A 17460-nucleotide genomic window follows, 5' to 3' on the forward strand; every position below is an offset into this window, starting at 1 on the left:
GTTGCCATTTCACCTAAAGGTTTTCAGAGATTAAACAGTCCAAGCCTCTCTCCTTACATGGAAGGCAGGCATGTTACAAAGGTGTACTGTGGACTCTGGGCCACCTTAACTTACTCAGTACACTACACCTGAGAGAAGCTGCTGGACAGCAGACTTCAGTGAATTCTTGGGAGCTACACCTGTAGTTAGCTATAACTACTCTCTGGTAAAGGAATGAACCATGTCACCATAAATACTAGTTTAAAGATTCTTTTGCCTTTTAACAAAGCCATCACCATTGTAGATAAAAGCATCAATTAGAACCCATATGTAAAAATAACTGTGCTCTGCCATGAAGAAGGTGTGGCTTGACTGCTGCTGTAGTCATGATGATCTGGAAGCTGGCTTTGTTATTCCCTCAGTTTATCATTCCTACATAATCTACCATGTTTCACACACAGAAGGAAACACTGGAGTTTCTTTACTACTGGCAGAGAATAAATGCTCTAATGTAGCACTTTGACATTTTAAAAGATAACAAGTCAGCTACCTTTTAAAGAAAAAAAAAATATTCAAAGTCACTAAGAAGGCATTTAAAAAGTATGGTATTCTAGAAGCTTGTCCTCCAAAGCAGGTTTAGAATCAGGCTGTGTATTCCCAGAGCCTAAGGTGGAAAAAAAAAAGAATAAACCCACACCAAAGCTCTACTTCTAGGTTTTTGCACGCTCACATCTGCATTTAGTAAAGCTCTGCCAAGGCCAAAAGAATTCCTGTTACTTTTCCCTGCGTTTACTGTCTCTAAGAGGCTTGGGGTTTTTTCCTAGATTAAACCAATACAGCTACTGCAGCTCATTCCATTAATTCCACGTTTCAGACACTTTTATCAAGACTGTACACAAAAAGCTATGCCTTGTTATTCTGTACAATAAAAAAAGGGAGAAGATTGGGCAGATTCTTAGATGAAACCTGGCTCATTGAAGCCCAGGGGTGCTGTCACTAAGACCAAAGACGATCCAGCAGGCCTCTAAAGCATGTGGGTCACTTCAGTTTTCTTCCTTTTTTAAATATGAATTTTTCTCTGAAAATGTACAGCTCTTAAAATTGCACTGAAAAGAAACAGGCATATCTCAGTGGGTCCTCCAAAATAGGGTCAAGAGAGTAGCAAAATGGTATGAAGTTTGTCCTGGGAGACAAAGGTGTTATCACCCACCAGGGCAACTCAAAGCTTGCCGGACAGTCAGAAAAACAGAGCCCACTTGCACCTTTCACGTGTCTGTAGGACTCTGTCTGACAGAAGCATCACATCAGCCCATGCAGAGCCAAGTGAAGGGATGCCCCCAGCAGCAGGGGCTTTGCATAAGCCCCCGGCAGGTTCCCTGGTAAACCTCCCAGCTGCTGGCAGGGAAGAACTCCATCCGAGAGACCGCACGCTGCAGGGAGGCAGCGTCTCTGCTGCCTTTACCTGGGGAACTCCATCAGCTTTGTTCTAAGGGATGGTTGATGCTAAGTGACTAGCTTTGTTCACTTAAAGGCTGCATTACAAATCTCTGATATTCAGTAGCAGGAGTATATATTCAAAATGTTCCCTGCACAAAGATATAACTCCAGCTTAGCGCACCTACACACTTGCTCCTCTTTGTGCAATTTCTACTCCCACTTGAAGTGTGCCACTGGTTTCTGCTACTAGTGCCACACCTTTTTTTTTAGTTGGTAGCTAGTAATCTCCGTTTAGTTTGATAGAGCTGTCAGTTTGAAAAGTGCTCCTTTCAGTGAAACTGATTTTAGGAAACAGATTATGTCCCATTATATTGCTTTCAAAAGACTCTAAAGAATCCATAAAACCAAAGTTTCCAAAATAATTCTTGTGACACTCCACATTTGCTTTCTTGCATTGAGATAATGTTTTTTTTAATAGTCTGAAGAATGCACAGTCTGTTGACTGTATTTACACGTTACAAGGTTGTATCAATAGCACTGTGTTTTATGACAGCGAAAGGACAAAAGCCAACTAGTCAAAGTTACTGGGTCAGCAGCACAAGAATATAGAACAAGCTTTATGATCCAGTACCAGCTTAATTTTTTTTAATCATGGCATTCTGTGATAAAAATCCATCTTTAATTAATCACTACCATGAATTTTACTTTGCCCTGCTTTCCAGTGTTACCTTGATAAAGCTTCCAGAGACAAGCCTTGAGGCTGTGAACACGGAAGAACCTTTCCACTCTGAAGTAGCAGGAGCACGCTGTCTCCTCACTTTCAAGTTTGCTGACTGGGGTGATAACAGATTTAAAAGTTTAACATCTTTGGCGAGCGGTTGTACAACACTGTCTAGAAGACTTCAGCACTGAACAGGCTCAAAGAATTAACGCAGAGATGTTACAATCAAAATAAGGAAGCAGTGATTTCCGATCAACGCTAAGTTAAAAAGGGAACACAGATGAACAATAACCACTAACAAAAATATAAATTATCTCATTTCTCTCAGATAACACACTCCCCAAGGGGGCCTGGTCCACATATAGTTTATTGATGTAAGAAAACAATACAGTTAGTGTTAGATCCAACCACAAAGAGCAAAAGAATGAGTGAATGAAGGTTTTGTACAGTACATAGAGGAAAATAAGAAGTTTGTGACAACTATATATTTCTAAATAAAAAGGCTTCTAAATATATTCAAGTTATTGAAATCTACATGAAAACATATGGATGTTAATACCAACAAGGTGCATAAAACCAAAACATCAAAATATTGAGCAACTCAATGATGTACTAGATAAAACTTTGCTAACAATGCAAGATGTTTTACAATCTGCTTGAAATATCACCTATACCACACAGGGTAAGCTGAACATTTAGATTTAAGATCATACACAATATTAGCATTAACTTCAACAACTACAGGCAGGGATTTTTTTTTTTCAGCTGGCAAAGTGACTACTTTAAGAACATCAAACTCTCTCTAAATTGAGAACGTATCCAAGTAAAATGCTGCTAGCCCTTTCCAGATAAAGCCTTTCCTTTGACTAACCACTCATTTAAATCAGAAGCATAAGACAGCATTTAAGAGCAATTTATATTACAATGTGATTAAAATAATGATATAATCCAGGTTTAAACATGAATTCATAGGCAAACAAAAGAAGGTTCTTCTCAAAAACTAGTTTTTATAAATGCAGACTATATTGCATGAGGAACTGCTGGTATTTTTTAAGAAAATATATTGTGCGATTGTGGCTACAATGCACTGCTGCAAAGCATTGTTGTTTCTTATAAAAACTATTAAAATAAAAAACTTATTTGAACATAAAGAGTAAGAGAGCACAAGTCTTCCAACTACCTATGAAGAGCAGGATGGAAGTATTGCCAGTTTTTCTTGTGTTGACATTTTACTAAGGATAAGTTTTGGTGACCAACTCCCCAGCCAAAAAATAAATACTTTTTTTTTTTTTTAAAATCAGGTGCATATTTCAAAGCTGCTATTGCAAGTGTGTTTTAAATGTAATGGACTTCAAAGTGTAGGTACCAAAGAATTATAAAAATGCACTATAGTTTGAGTTATTGTTACATAAAGAACATATTAAAAAGACTGTCAAAATAAGTACAAAGGGGATCAAAACTGAACTAACTGAATTAGTGCAGTACTGTAGCCAGGCTTCTAAAATCAGATATAGAAAATATAAATAGACTGCTTTAGGTGATGATTCACCAGTGTCCAAAAAAGGAACAAGTATTGTGAAAGCTCAGTTAACTTGATCCAGAGCTCTGAGCAGTTCTTCACCCTGTAGCAGGTTTCTGTTGCCTTGTATGGGAGCGTTTACTTCGCAATCGTAACTCGTGAGCTGGGGTAGTCCACTCTCATCCATCGACTGCCCTAGAAGTTTACTTGCTATGTCTAAAGAGGGAGGGGAAGGAGAAAAATTGCACTTTATTCACCACGCTTAACCTTTCCTCCAAACTTTTTCATACAGGAGGTAAGTGGGGATGTGGTTTTGTCCCTCAGTTCACTTTCACGCAGCCCCCCTTTGCCCCCTTCTACCTATTTAAAGAAGATACCAACCAGTTGATAGTAGTATGATTGTCTTCTGCTCCACTCCACTGTGACCATTTGTTTTGCATCCCTTTACACGTTTCCAAGCAAGCGATGCATTTCCTCCACGGTCACCTGACTGCTGGAATAAAGACCCCTAGAAAGAAACAAAATTAATCTTCCTTACTGAATACTGGATCTTTCCAGCCCTCCACGACCCTCTTCCTGTCACTAATTACTAACATAGGCATTGTGACAATTTGAAGTGGACTTAACTCAGAACTTGGGGAGAAATAGATTTCCAGGTATACTGGCCTTAAAAATTATTTAGAAGAAAACCAAATCAGATTAAGACTTTACATCCCTTTCAGAAAACAATTACTAAATCCTTTTTATCATCAGTTACCGTGCTCCAGATTAGCACACCCCTGTACACATACCCACCCATTTAATTACCACTGCTCTTGTGTGAGTAAGCACCAGGTTTTCACTGAAGTCTCTAATGGTTTTCTGCACTGGAATTAATAGCATAGACAAGAGATTCAGGAACCTCAGGAGATTGATTCTATCTAAATTCAAGATGTAAATTCTGCTTGCACTCCAGTTATTGCTACCAGATGATCTGACCCAGGTCTTGTGGGGAACACAGTCCTAAGCCATTCTGTTGCAGCTATGGCTCCTTAGCATATTGTTTTGACAGCAGCATAGAAGATAGAGAGATGAGAAAACTCTTAAGGGCTCCATATAATTAGGATAAGTAGGAAGAAGCTGCCACTGAGACATGGGACAGAAGGAAAACATCATCTTAGTATCAAGTTTTCTAGCAAAAGTAGTTAACTGCAAAGTTTTGTCGTGTTATTAGCACTGACTGCTGCAAAAAGAGGAAAAGATATTTCAGAATCCTGCCATTAGCACTTAAAATAGTAAAAAATGTGCTTTCAGGTTATAAAAGATCCATGCAAGCCCAAGGGACAGCTGTATAACAGAACAGCTCTGACGTAGAAGCTGCATTTCACAGTAACGTCAATCACCAGCGCTGTTGCTGGTTTATCTTTTTAGCTGTGACTGCAATACAGTCCTTTGTATCAAGAAAGATACAGCTCATCTTTTTCAATGTAATGATTTGGATCATTATTTCATAACCTTACTGTAACACATCCTGCACTCGTTCAATTCTCTTGTTTTCTAGAAAACCAAAGTACTATTTTACGTTAGCCATCACTTATTTTCACTCTTTGCAAAGTAAGTCACATTCCCTTACAGCTAAGAAGTTGCAGCAAGTTTTTGTACAATCCCAGAATACCACATTTTATAAGCCTGGATTTCACATAATTTTTCTTCTGTGCGTGTGCAACACCGAGTTTATCCTCTCAGAAATCCATTGTGGGGAAGGAAGCCAAACAACAAAAGCACTCACTTGACATAACGTCAGTAAGACCCAGCTACGTGGAAAATTCAGCTTCTAACTGTGCAGAAACAGCCCAAACGGATGCAGCAAAAAGAAAAAGGTGTAATAAAGAATGATGTTTGAACCTACAAGCATTAAAAAGGCACTAAGCATAGAAGCCTGAACACTGCTGCAGCAGTTCATACAAAACTGCTTGTGTTCTGTTCATTTAATAACACCCCACACGATTCTGAATATCTTATCAGCAATGCAGTCTGGTAGCTGTAGCTGCACTGCATGAGAAAAAGGCAATGGGAGGCAATAAAATTTCTTGCAGAGCTTTGAATTCTTACAGGGCTACTAGAAGCAACAGGACAACATGCATGAGAGTGCAAAGCATTTAGCAAATTAAATTGAATGGCATAAGCATGATTATTTTTTTAAAATAAAACCTGCTTGCCTCATAGAAAAAAAACTGGACATAGAGAAGCTTTCTCAGCTCTTGTAGAGGAGAGCGATGACAGAGACAGTACACAGGGGTTTGTGCCATGCCCGAACCAGAATGCTAACACAAGAATAATTCATAGTTCAGAAGAAAGGTAACCCTACACATGATGGATGACTACACCTAGGAGACAGACCACTAGAAAAACAAGATCTCAAAGGCTATAGTGCAGTACAGGAACCAAGAATTAACTGTGCAAAACTTAAGTGAAGTGGGAATTTGCAATGAAGGCAAGAAGAAAGGTAACAGTATGTAATGACAAAGCTCAAGATTTCAAAATACTGAAAATAAGAGACAAACACTATGGAGACAAAATACCCTTGCAGAAAAGCTGAATAGCCCAAATTAAATGGCTAAATTAAAAAGTGTCTTTTGAATAGCTGGGACAGATGATGAGCTACTCGCCATCTCACACACTAACATTAGAGAGAGTGCATGAAATTAAAGTGGTAGTAATACATATTTGCTAGGATATATGAATTCTATTCCTTTATGGTTCAGATTGTCTTGTCATCAAGTAAAAGAATCTGACTCGAGGGGAAAATGAAAGCCTAGAAAGGAGCATAAGAACACTACCTCCAGTACAGACAAATATAAAAATTGAGTTTGAATTCTAAAGTGAAGTAAATAAGGCAATCAAATTTAAATATGATTTTGTCTGTTTGCACATATTCTACTGAAGAGCACGTATGTTCATAGAAGCATATCTTCTATCATCATCTTACTAGCAGAAGTGTGCTTGGGTATAGAGGGCACTTTTGAAACAGCTAACAGTAAAAGAGAACTGAAATCAGAGTATCTGCATGTATATGGGAATTTCACTATCAAACAATTATCTCTGATCCCAGGATTCCTCTGCATACCAACAGCTAAACTCAGGAGTCTGCACTGATGCCTCATTTCAGAAACTGCAAGGTTAAAAGTGAATATTTTAAAATGGTAAAACAAAACTCACAATTCCAACTGCCTGAAAAAGTGAACCATCATGTTCCATTTTTCGTTTTCTCTGAGCATTATGCAAAGCTAGCATCTTTGGATTTAGTTCTTCATCCATTGCAGTAGATCTAAGAAAAATTGATTCAGGCTGTTAAGACGTTTCGACTATCCTCAAGCCATTCTTCTTTTGTGGACACTTATACACAATATCACAGAACTGAATTTATGAACTATGCTACTTTTCTTTTGTAGTCAACTCATTTCAACAATCACTGTCTATGAGCATAAATATTAGCTTTTAATCTTGCTGTGAAACTCGGAATGAGTTATAACAAAAATGGTAAAGTATGCAGAAAAAAAAGCATAAAAGTTCAGCAATTTTACTTTCAAAAGAAAAAGGGAGGGAAGGGTGAGGAAAAGTATATTGTGAATATTCCTATGTACAGATAAATCTTCTATGTATCAAAAGTCTGATGTTTGGCTTTGTAGTTTTTTTTTTTTTCTCATGATTAATATCCACTACATACGCCACAATCCATCATTACAAAACACATCTCATTTTAAAAGCAGGAAGTCTAGCACACAGACTGTAGTGGCCTCTTACCTCATAACGAAGTGGACATGAAATCACTAGAAATATTGTGTGGGTATAAACCACTTGTAAATTGCTTAGTGTATTCTTTTAAAAAGGCTGCATGTCAGATACAAGAGCAGAACAAAATTCTGAACACAGCTTGCATACAGTAGCTGCCTATTATGCAAGATGTTTATGTAAAAGCTACTGCAAAATTAACTTTAGGGAGGTTTACCATGGAAAAGAAAAGCTTTTTGAAATGTCCAAATTTAAATGTATCAATTCTACTTGGAAGTAGAATGTCAAAGACAACATATACACTTTTAAATACTGCCAACTGTTGTATCTTATTTTTTTGACCAGAGGCTAGGGCTTAAGCTCTGCTTTTAAAATACCTTTTATTGAGGGTGACCGTTAGCAAACTAGGTGCTCCTGGACAAGGTTTTTCTGTCTGATCCACTGTTCCTTTTGCTGCTCTGATTGGAGATGCAGTTCGACTCCTGTTCCCACTGTACGGTGATGCTGGGGCACTACTCGTCTCGCTAATTATGTGGACAGGAGATGAAGGAACAATTAGCGTCGTCACGTCATCCACACGTTCTGTCACTGGTTTTATTTCATCAGCAGTACTTGGTGGTGTCTGAGTCTGCTGAAATATGGTGATGGTGGCTGCATTCTGAGAGCAGGAGGAACTGCTTTCCAGCGGAGACAGCTGATCAAAGGATCGCAACTGGAAGTCATCATCCATTGGGATGTAAGGAGCCAACATCTCCAAGTCTAAATCAGTTTCCTGGAAAAGACAAGATGTAAAAATTATAAATAGATAAGAGTCTCAGATAAGACTTCATAGCTTCATTAATGCTCTTTTTTACTACATCCTTAAAATATTTTTTTTGCATTTTATTAGAACTATTAAATGAGAGGAAGGAGGTTCCTGAAGACATTCTAAGAGAAAAAGTACATGGAGAGTATGAAGATGATACAGAATTATGTTAATGTACGTTACCTGAGTAGAGAATGGATTTTTTGCTTCTGTATCTATTGCAAAGAGTTTCTCCACCAATTCCAGTTTGAATTCATTAGCCATATCATTATCCACATCAAAGCAGTAGTCGTTGGGACTACTGGGCTGTGAAAACATTTTGAGCGCAGTTTTAAGTTTCTGTCATTGCATCACATTGCACTGTATCTACAGATTCTCTGAAAAATGTTCTAACAGAAAAGATAACTCCACGTTGTAGCTGCACAAAGTTAAAGTGGAAAGGGAAAACACATTTATCAGGAGACATTCAAATTTACCCTACTTGGGAAGCACACAGTTCGTTGGAACCTGGAAATAGCCCCCACAGTAATTCACTGCAAGTAATTTGCTGTATAGAGAAGTCTCTGAAGCATTCTTTTCTAGAAAGACCACTCCTGAGATCTTATTTTCTCAGGTGGTATTGCATGTGTTTGCAAAGCTGAGTATGAGAATTATTTTTTCCCTCAGATCACAGCACAAGCTTAAGTCACAAGATAGAAATAATTTTCAATTCCCACCTTGGCTTTTCTCCACAAGCCTCAACAGCACATACATTTTAATGACGGCATATCCAAATTATGTAACTAACCTCAGGTGAACTTTGGCTGGTACTTGCATCAGAAGGGCTGGTTGGTTGCTCTTGCACCTGAGGCATGGTAAAAGAAAGTTCGAGTGGCTCTGTGTTTGGCTCCAGCTTTGATACAACTTCTCTATTGAGTGCAGGATCAGCATTGCTACGAAGTGGCTTTGTGGTTTCAGAGGCAGGCAGTGGGGACATTGCCATATTTATATTCTGCAATTTCTCACTGGATGAGGGGAGCATTACATCGTTATACAAAGGAACTTCATCACATTGTTGTTCATCAGACTCTAAAAATTAAAAGAAACCATCAACCTAAGTAACAATACTGTGCATGTCTACGGACTCAATAAACTAAACAGCAGCTGAAATAACACTAGGCAAGTGATAGTACACAATTCACTGTAAAATACTAACTTTAATTAGCATGCTCTCCAATTTAAACGCACACCCACCATTACTGCTGAAATCTAGAGAGATAATTGTGTCTCCAGCAGCTGGGGCCAGCACAGTTAAAGCATCTGGTTCCTGTTTAAGTTTCTCAAACAGGCTGTTGGTATCCTCCAGGTCATCCTTGCTGAATATTTTGGTCATTTTCATATCGGGAGACTCCACTGGTTTCAGCATACACTCCGTTTGTCCAAGGGAAAAAATCAAGTCCTTCTGAACAATTCCACTGTCAGAGAGGAAGATAACTGTTAAAGAACAGCTAAAAGGGATAAGTTCAGGCTTAACAGCTTTGTAAATTGGGGGAAAAAAAAAAATCCAACCCACCAACTAATAACTGAAAATGCAAACAACCCAAAACCACCACACACATAAGAGTACCAGGAGAGGAGCTTTAAGAATTCCTTTTTTTTCCTCTTACTAATTCTTTCTTCAAATGTAACAGATAAAGTAAGCACTAGTTGTAGTGCCATCAAAAAAAAAAGTAACAAAAATAAACATGCTTTTCTGAAAGCATTGAGAAAGTAAGAAGGAAAAAGAAAGTTACATCCTTCCTAAAGCTTTCTTTGTTTTAAATGAATGTGCAATATGTTGAGAGATTGGTACTGGTCCGTTCCTCAAAATTTTTTAAATTAATTTAAGACTATTATACAATTGCAGAAAGTCAGTCAAGTCTTTTAATTGAAAGCTTCAACTGAAGGCAGAGTTTTAAGGAAGAAAACGATACATGGGATTAAGAAAGACACCATCACTGCTGCTCTGAGTCCATGCCTAGGAATTTATTAGTGCAATCAACTGCTCCAGACTGTGGACAAAGATTAGAGAGCTGTCTACAATGCCCACATATTCTCAAGTGCTTCCACTGCATAGTACAGGAGAGGCTGGCCCTATGCTCCCTGGTCTGCAGGGCTCTTCCTATTGACATCAGTAGATCTAAGAAGTGTTTTGTTTCCAAATACAATTCGTATTCCTAGGACTGGCAGTATTCTAAACAAAGTCTCCAACAGAAGTGATGACAAAGAACAGCAATGTCCACTCAGCTTACCTCAACACGTAGTTTACACACACTATGCACTGTGGCTGAGAATTCTTAGTGTTGTAGATGACAGTTGCTTGAGTTTCAACCCAGACGTAGCCACCTTGTTTAGCAAGCATTCTGTACTGTCCTGTTGTCACCTGCCCTTTTGTGAACACTGAAAGCAGAAAGGACACCAGCTTTAGTTACAGACAGAAAAAAAGGAAACCGTTTCAGTATTCACTCCAGATTCAGAGCTCCAATTAAAAGAAATTTCTGCTGCTGCTTGCCCCTGCTGCTGTATGTCATCTCTTGTAGTTGGAGGGCTTTAAATACATCTTTTCACTTACTGTCATGGTGTGTTTTGGTCAGATGATCCGAATCCAGCGCATGATAGTACTCATAGATAGAGCGACCCAGGAGTTCCTCTGGCTCATACCCCATCAACTCTGTAATTCTTTAAAACAAGGGAAAAAACTGCTAAGTAAAAGCAGACATGGACCAGCACAAATACTACCCAAGAGTCACTTCCATACACATTAGCAGCAATTTTGGTTTACGGGGAGTTTTCATTTTGAAATAAATTGCTATTTTTTTATGCTGCTTTAATAGAGAAGTTTCAGCAGGCATAGGACTTTCTTTCTCACTGAATAATTATTAGTCATATCCTGTGGTGGACAGGATTAAATCAATCCCTGCCTTCTAGACTTTTACCTCTTTTGCTTAAAGGTAGACCAACATATCCATCTTACACAAATATGAGCAAATAAATAACAAAGATCTACTTCAACAGCTTTAAAACTGCAACTAAGAAATTAGGAATCAGATTTATTCTACTCACTCAACCACTGCCAGCTTTTAAAGCAAACAGTACTTTCTTCAGCCCTTAGAGGGCAGTGCTAACCAGGCGAACAGTAATTTTGCTCTATTCTACATGAAGAACATGACCAAATAAGTGCCTTTTATGTGACACCATCAGTCCTAAAAAGGTAGTTACTGCAGAAGGCAGAAAACAACCCGAACTAACATCTCTTTGCAGCAACTAATTGGAAGCTTATTTTTTTATAAAGAAAACGGGTAGAACAAATAACACCCAACTAAAAATATATAAAAAATAAAACAAAAACAAAACCAACAAACTCAAACAGCAAAAAACCTCAAGCCAATGATTTCCTTACTACCCAGAGACTAGTAAGAGCAGACCTATGTATTTTACTGCACCTGTGATTTGTACCAGAACACAAAATCTGATCTTCAACAGCACATGTATGGCATTAAAAGTACACCTGAACTTTTGGGGTTTTTTGGAGTAGAGAAAGGAGACACTTATCTGAGGAAGGGAGAGGCTGGGAGTGGTAGCAATGAAACGCATCTGACAAGTATTACACACACTCTTTTCAGTCACTAAAATGTACCACTGTCTTTGAGAAACCTAAAATCCTTCCTGGTTTTTCAGTGCCCAGAAGAATCTTCTCATTTTACTTTAATTGCTGCCACTACACTAAAGACCAACTTGAACAGGCAGTTAAGGGCAGGCAAAGGATTGCTTTCAAAGAAATAACACTGCACCCTCCTTACATTTAAAAATTTGGCTTTTAAGTAAGACATCCTGATCAGTTAGAAAAGCCAAAGTATTGTGCAGATGAATCAAGTTAACGAGCAAGACTATGTCAATGTGTAAGGCCAACATGTACCAACCCTGCAAATCCTTCAAATGAATTCTCTTCTAAAGTACAAAATCCGTTACCTTTCATCACAATAGGAAAATTTCATATCGAGACTGTGACGACTGAGGAACGTTTTACTGTCCAGGGGGACCTCAATGTTTGACGGGTGAGGAATAGGTTCACAGATCAACACCAGACACGTCATGGGAGGCTTTTTGTAGCCGCAGTGAGTTTGGTTTCCGCACGTGTCATACACACGGATGTGTCCAGTGCAGTGCAGCACCTACGGGAAAGCCGCATGTTAGGGAGAGACGAGGTTCTTGTCCTGTCAGACACACAGGTGCACAGTGGCACCTCCAGCGGCACACCCCGAGCAAAGTCCTTCCCCTCCCCTCCCCACCCTGGCTGTGACAGCAGCAGAAGGCAGCAGTGCCTTCAGGAGGAGCAGCAGCTCTACCCGTGCTCCGTGGGCCGCACAGGCACGCAGGCTGCCAACCCCTTCTCTTGGGTGCTGGCTGAAGCAACGCCAGACACTTCTGCATTTCTGTGAACTGCTCTTCTCTCACAGTTACACTGATGACAACAAGCAATTTCCTCAGCAAAAGATATCTTACTAATTCAATTTGAAAGTTATGGTAGTAGTAGAAATCTCCATGTTAGGTCTTCTGCAGAAGTGACATTAGAGGACAAACATTCTTAAAGACACAAGAAATGGTGCCTTTTTTTTTCTAAAACTGTTGTGAAGTAGAAATTGTTCAGACAGCAAGAAAGAAAAAAAGTTGCTTGATCCAGAATAACTAAAGTTTTAAAAGAGAATTGTGAGCCATAATACCACTTGATACAGTAAAAGGTTACTTTTTGTCCAGAGGAGAAAATGCATTCGCTGCAGAAAGTTATCAGGCTGGCCTCTTTTTGTTCCAACTGTTACAAAAGGGGTAGCCAGCAGCTTCAGAAAGAATGGTATTGAAGTCCTTCAGAGAGACCTCCACTGTCCCATTTACAGCATCAAATCAAAAGAAATCAGGCATCAGCATAAGTGGTGTCAAGTATTTTTTTTTCTCAGAGGAGACAGCTTTATTCAAATATATTTAGTAGTTATAATTTCTAGTTAGAAAATAACCTCTAATTTAAAATGGAGACTTCATTAAAAGAGTTTTGAAAAACTAATATTCAAACATTGTTTTAGTTACCTCTGATGTATTCAGCATTAAAATTCAGCATATTGAAGCACAATCATTAGTGAAACTCAAGCTTGTTACATGAAGTAAAAATGTTGAAATACAGTGTTATGACATCTGAAGAGGAAGCTGCCAAACTACACAAATATTCCTTTGCATTAGTTACCTTCCACGTAGCAGACTTTATGTTCACTGTTCTTCCCCTGCTAGTCAGTGTACACTTCATTCTGAGAAAAAAGCTGCGCTCCGTGTTTTGCTCTTTGCCCTTTTTCACAGGACCTGGCAAAAGCAAAGAGTAAACCAATTCTTAAGCTCTTGGATCATCTTCCGAAGGCATGAAAAACCCTAAAATGCTATAGAACACTAAGACTAGGGGAAGACTCAGCAAATACATTTAAAAGATTGAGAAACCTAACAGTACTTTTGATAATAAAGCTTTTCAGAGTGAGCTTTACTGTGAGATAGGCAAAAAAAAAAAAAAAAATTAAGATCAGTATCATATTTGCAGCTAACTCCACACTCAGATTTCAGGACTTTTAAAGGGGTGAGGAGAAAGAAAGATTGATTGAAAATTTAGTGTATTTAACTGTGACAGAAGATGAGTAGTACTGTTGAGTTGCTTTCCACTGAAATGCATCTGTAACTCACTGCAGGGAGGTTCCAGTCAAATACTGTAGCTCTTAAAGACTGCAATATTTTAACTTTTTCAATTCAGAATTAACAGCTCTGGTGTTTACATGCACCCAAGTATTTCCACAGTGGTTTACAATCTTAGAGTAAACAGGGGACAAGTTTTTAAACACGTTATTACCATTCTTGGGGGAAAAAAACAAGTCAAGTAATCCTAATAGAAATTCATATTAGCATCACTAATTTTTTAGCCTTACTGGCTAACAGCAGGCTTTGAGTGAAGTTTTTGCCTTTACAGGGGAGAACCTTTCACAGTTGATTACTAGCTAGGCTATTCTGGGCAAACAAAGTGCAAACTGATCCTATCAGGAGAGCTGAAAGCAGAAGGAAATGAAGCACCCTGGATAAGGAGCAGTGGAAAAATGAGACATGCTAAAGAGCGAGGACCAAATCCCAGCAGAGGGTGGACGTTTAGAACTCATGAGCTTACTTCTGATACAAGTTTATACAATAATTTGCTGTCATCCTCCACAGAAAATAGCAGCTATGGATTTCTTCACGGTGGCTTGCACTGCAACTATTAGTTTGACAAAAGTCATCAGAAAAATGTGAAAGCCCCTACGCTACGTTGTCTATTGCTTCTAGCAGAGGCAAAGAATAACAGGGACAAGCCACACCAAAAAATCCTCAATCAAGGACTGGCAAGGAGTGGGAAAGAAAATAAAGCAGAGTTCAGTGAAGCAGCCAAGACTTATTTAATTCCGTGTCTTTTTGAAAGAGTTAAACCAATACAGAAACTCATAGTTGAAGATCACAGAATGTTATTGTTACCAGGTCCTGATGCTTAAGGCTTTGCTTTAGGAAGCAACTATAAAAAATGGAGCAACTTTCTCGAGTCTGATTCAGCACTGGACATTATTTTTAAAATTGCCAGCTTGAAAGTTTAAAAAGCAACTTCATAAAATCAGAATGCAGTTCAGTTTCTGCCAATCACATTTATATTCAATTATACCTGTGCAGTCCCAAAGGGGAGTATTTAATACTCAATTCAAAACCAAAATAGTGCCACTGATGTTAAGTGCTGCAGTAGAATGCAACCAGGGAATAAATATAAAAATGTGCTATTATTACTGTAATTTAGACTTTTGTCTGCCAACTTCATTTGCAAAACAGATTTTGTAATAATGCTTTCTAGACATCTTATTCTAGTCTGGTCAATTTAGACACTCAAGTTTGTTTGCATGAACCTCAGTAATATGACATTTTTAAGAATATGCTTTTGCAACAAGACCAGGTTGGGTTTTCTTGGGTGGGTTGGTTTGTTTGCTCTAGTGAAGTTGTTTGCCCACCTCAGATGCATTACTATATTCCAAAACAGAAGCAGGAAGGGAAGTTTCATCTAGCCTTAGGAACATGCTCCAACACTAAGTGCAGGCAAGTTTAAAAAAATGCTTACAAAATCAAAGTCAGGGCCCTGAATGCTAGGATATCTTATCAGGTCTCTTCCACTAAATGAAACAGGAGGACAGCCTAGAAGACTGTAGACTTTACAGTGCTACACAACAGCAGAGGTCAGGCTTGGTAATTTGCCACTAGCTAGATTCAGAGTCTGTACAGCCCTTGTTTGATGAAACAGGAATTAGAGAGGTCAGATTTTAAACTTCTAACAACCAAGTAAAGCAGATTTGTTCAGAGGCATGCAGGCTGCCAAGTCTCTGTAGTCATTAACTAACCTTTAGAAGACAAAGCAGTAATTTATGGGCATTTTTTAAATTCAAAAGCATATAGAATATGTGAACATGGTCTTCTGCTCCCTCAGATGGAGAAGAGTTAGAAATCTATGAAAAAGTACCAATTTCATGCACCAATCCCAAAGCCCTTTTTAGGCTGTTCAGGTATCCTTCGATTAGTTTTTCGGTGTCCTAAACACAGTATTCTTTTTGTGTCTTAAGCATAACATCACAGATTTCTGGAGGAAAGATTTGCTTTTAGGTTGTCCTGTAAAGACAAACCCAGACTAAGATAAATGCACCACTAACTTTTCCATGTAACTTTATAGCAATTGCTTCAGATCATCGTCATTCAGCCCATCTCTAATTTTATTCCTGTAGGCACACTAATCCTTTCAACTCTCAATAACTCCATTTTAGTCTTAATTTTCTTTTAGAACAAAAAGTACTAATGAAGTCTCATCTCCCCTACCATTAGGTTCTTGCAAAAACATTCTGCATGTTTCTGCTTTTAGTATCTCGAACAAAGTTAGTGTTGAACTATAAGCAGCAACACATACTAGCTTGTTCTCTCAACACCTTTTTCTGGCAGATATTCAGCTGCACTAATGCCAACAGGAGCTACCCATAAGTAAATTAAATCAATTTTTTTTTTTTTTTCTTCTCACCATTTCTGTGTGTAAGCATTTCTCTCAGCTCTTCATGGTCACATGGGTGAGTGAAATCAAATACACTGTGCCCCGTCAACTCAAACTGCAAAAAAAATAAGTAGTATATGGGTGTCTTATTTTACATATACAAAGATTTAAGATCTTTTATAGATCAGAAACAGTCTTAGGAAATGTCAGTGTTTCACCTGAGTGAGTCCCATACACTTGTTCACGTTTTCAGACATGTAAATCATGTCCCCATCTTCAGACAGAACCATGACAAATCCGTCAAGAGCTTTCAAGTAGAAACAGTTCAGTTCCTTCTCCATTTTGGCTTCTGTCTCCAGCTCACCTGCAAGCATCCACACATTTTTTGTTTTAAGTAAACATCAGCCATTCTTCACTTACCATCAGGAATGACTTCTGGCACCACTCTGCAGGGAGTCATTCTTGCAGGACTGTTCAAAGCCAGTATAATCCACTTACAGATCAATTACATTCTTCAGGCTCTAGCAGTGGTGTCACAAATCACAGAAAATCAGAGTGAGGTTAACCCTCTGTGCTTTTCTGTATAGACTAATAAACCTTCCACCTTAAGGAGAAGACTAGGTGGCAAAAATATTACCATTTATCTCAAAAAGGCTTTACAATTTTTTCTCAGAGGCTTCCCAGCAGACTGTTCAGAGCACAGCTATCAAAGTCACTCCTCCATACAGTACAGGTAGGTGTGCATGAGTGGAAATAACCAGTACAGCATCCATAGCATGCTATACTGATACTGGTTCATAAGCTGGCTCAGATGCTCCTGTAGTTACATGGGAAGGTGTAGCTGCAGAGACAGACATATCCTCAGCTAGCTTCACCTTCTGTGGAGTACAAATTACAAAAAAAACACAAAACACCTTGCAGTTTATATTGAGGAAAAACACCTACAGGTGGCTAAGCCAGCCTTGTGCCAACCATGTACAGTTCAGTAAAGCACAGCTGTAGCAACAAGCTTCAGGGAAGAAAGGAAGGTTAAATGAAAGAAATTAACCTGGGGATAAGGGTCAAATGAGACTGAAAACAGCACTGTGGCTAGGATGAGCCAACTGGGATCACCAGAATAGAGAGGGGGAAAAACAAAGCCTGCT

The 17460-nt window shown here is 38.6% G+C and overlaps 1 protein-coding gene across 1 annotated transcript in view; it reads right to left on the minus strand.

The window, feature by feature from the left end:
• Nucleotides 1-1501: 1501 nt before the first annotated feature.
• Nucleotides 1502-17460, minus strand: part of HIF1A (hypoxia inducible factor 1, alpha subunit (basic helix-loop-helix transcription factor)) — a 16343-nt gene continuing 384 nt past the window's right edge. The window contains exons 2-14 of the mRNA XM_008940710.1: nt 16534-16679; nt 16346-16430; nt 13484-13596; nt 12220-12422; nt 10823-10929; nt 10503-10650; nt 9466-9686; nt 9020-9300; nt 8416-8538; nt 7805-8199; nt 6855-6963; nt 4038-4164; nt 1502-3872 (exon numbers count right to left, since the gene is read on the minus strand). Coding sequence (XP_008938958.1) covers nt 3721-3872; nt 4038-4164; nt 6855-6963; nt 7805-8199; nt 8416-8538; nt 9020-9300; nt 9466-9686; nt 10503-10650; nt 10823-10929; nt 12220-12422; nt 13484-13596; nt 16346-16430; nt 16534-16679 — 2210 coding nt within the window. The 3' untranslated portion in view covers nt 1502-3720. The remainder of the gene's footprint in view (nt 3873-4037; nt 4165-6854; nt 6964-7804; nt 8200-8415; nt 8539-9019; nt 9301-9465; nt 9687-10502; nt 10651-10822; nt 10930-12219; nt 12423-13483; nt 13597-16345; nt 16431-16533; nt 16680-17460) is intronic.

The sequence above is a fragment of the Merops nubicus genome, unplaced genomic scaffold, assembly GCF_000691845.1.
Source record: "Merops nubicus isolate BGI_N331 unplaced genomic scaffold, ASM69184v1 scaffold52415, whole genome shotgun sequence".
In the NCBI taxonomy this organism is placed as follows: Eukaryota; Metazoa; Chordata; class Aves; order Coraciiformes; family Meropidae; genus Merops; species Merops nubicus.